The 2,326-nt window shown below is 47.0% G+C and overlaps 1 protein-coding gene across 1 annotated transcript in view; it reads right to left on the minus strand.

Moving 5' to 3' along the window:
* Positions 1-409: 409 nt before the first annotated feature.
* Positions 410-2,326, minus strand: part of cldn15a (claudin 15a) — a 6,233-nt gene continuing 4,316 nt past the window's right edge. The window contains exon 3 of the mRNA XM_037675104.1: positions 410-600. Within this exon, the coding sequence (XP_037531032.1) occupies positions 410-600 (191 nt within the window). The remainder of the gene's footprint in view (positions 601-2,326) is intronic.

The following is a 2,326-nucleotide window of genomic DNA, read 5'->3' on the forward strand; positions in this document are numbered from 1 at the left end:
AACGTTCGTGATAGTTCCTGTTATTTAGCATTCCAGTTGAACGTGTCTAACAATACAATCAAACGTCCTTCATGTAAACCCTCACGTCTTTACGTGCCTGCATCACGAACTGAAACACGAAGCGACTTTTTATAACCCGTGTGTCTTTTGTAACTAGAAAGGGCTGGGCGATATCTCGATATTTAAAAAAATCTCGATATAAATATCGTATATCGCCGTTCATCTTAAAATAAAGATATTAATTTTGGTCTATATCGCCTAGACGTATAACGAGAGATGGGCCTTTTATTTCTATTTTTTGAGCCAGTTTCAACCATTTTTTCATATTTGAATATACCCTGCCTGGTCAATAAAGGGTCACACAGATATTTCATTGGGTCACATTTATTTTTGCCCAGAGCGCCATTCGTTATTCGCCAAGATCTCGTATCGATGACAGGCTGTTCGGACCACTGCGCAAAATGTTCTTCGGCACATCCCAAAGATTCTCACTGGGGTCAGGTCTGGACTCTGCTAGTGGCCAGTCCGTGTCTGAAAATGATGTCTCGTGCTCCCCGAACCACTCTTTCAAAATCTGAGGCTGGTGAATCCTGGTGTCATCTTGGAACATCCGAGGAGCAGACTGCATTGAGTCTTAACTTTGTTGCAAACTCTCATCCAGTGCAAGCATGAAGGCAACAGTGGAAAGGAAAAACTCCCTCATGAGGAAGAAACCTTTAGCAGAACCAGGCTCAGGACAAGTGGTCATCTGCTTCGATCGGCTAGGTTTGAGAGGAACAGGAAGGAGGAACAGATACACAATGGAATGTGGAAAATCACGTTATAGAAATGTGCATAAAATAATGCATACCACGAGAACCGATCAACAGAAGACGCCATCTGTTCTGTGGTCCACACTGCTCTCACCCACCTGGAGCAGAAGGACTCCTACGTCCATATGCTCTTTGAGGACTTTACGTCTGCCTTCAACACCATGATCTCCCAAACCCTGATGGACAAAATGTTCACACTAGGACTAAGCCCCTCCATTTGCAACTGGGTCCTAGACTTCTTAACAAACAGACCTCAGTCTGTGAGGATCCACAACTTCTCCTCCTCCACCATAACCCTCAGCACTGGCTCTCCTCAGGGCTGTGTGCTGAGCCCTCTTCTGTTCACTATGATCACGTATGATTGTGCAACTACCCATCCAGGCTGTTGTAAAGTTTGCAGATGATACAGTGGTGGCGGGATGCATCACAAACAGTGATGATTCCAGCTACAGGTAGGAGGTGGAATACCTGGAGAGCTGGTGCAGGAAGAACCATTACATCAATGTGAAGAAGATGTAGGAGATGGTCGTGGACTTCAGACGGAACAAACACACCTCCCCCCAGTGATCTCCAGCTACAAGTACTTGGGTGTACACATGAATGACAACCTCAGCTGGAGCAACAACACCACCAGCCTGATCAAGAAAGCTCATCAGAGACTCTACTTCTTTAGGTGGCTGAGACGAGCTGGTCTGGGAAGCTCAGTCCTCACCTCCTTCTACAGGTGTGCAGTGGAGAGCATCCTGTGCTCCAGCATCAACGTGTGGCATGAAGGCTGCACAGCTGCAGAAAGAAAAGCTTTGCAGAGAGTGGTGAAGGTTGCACAGAAGTCTGTTGGAGTGTCTCCCCACCATCACAGCCATCTACACCTCCAGATGCAGGAAGAGGGCCACCTGCATCATGAAGGACCCCACACACCCAGCACACACTTTTTGCCCCGCTCCCCTCAGGAAGGAGGTTAAGGAGCATTAAGTGTAGAACCACTAGACTGAGGAACAGCTTCTACCCTGAAGCTGTTCCCGGTCTGGGGGCCTTGGGTGGAGTTTGCATGTTCTCTTCGTACATGCGTGGGTTTTCTTCAGATACTCTGGTTTCCTCCCACAGACCAAAAACATGCATGTTAGGCTGATTGGTAACTCTAAATTGTCCCTAGGTGTGAGTGAGAGAGTGAATGGTCGTTTGTCTCTATGTGTCCCTGTCCAGGGTGTCCCCCGCCTCTTGCACAGTTTTGGCTGGACATGGGCACCATTGACCCCTGCGACCCAAAAAGGAAGAAGCGGGTAAAGATAATGGATGGATGGACCTGAATTGAGCTGGGACATTTACCAGTTTGGGAAATGTTCCAGTGCTCCCAATGGCCAGTCTGTCCCTGGGCGCTGAGTGGCTCAGTAACGTAGCATCAGTCTGTCTGCTCTCTTACGCTGTGCTCTTTTAGAGTGTTTAGAACGTTAAGAACATTGCAAGCATGGGAAGGGTTTATAAATCCTAAATATAAATATATATATATATATATA

This window comes from Nematolebias whitei, chromosome 1 (assembly GCF_014905685.2).
Source record: "Nematolebias whitei isolate Nwh7 chromosome 1, NemWhi1, whole genome shotgun sequence".
NCBI classification, from domain to species: Eukaryota; Metazoa; Chordata; class Actinopteri; order Cyprinodontiformes; family Rivulidae; genus Nematolebias; species Nematolebias whitei.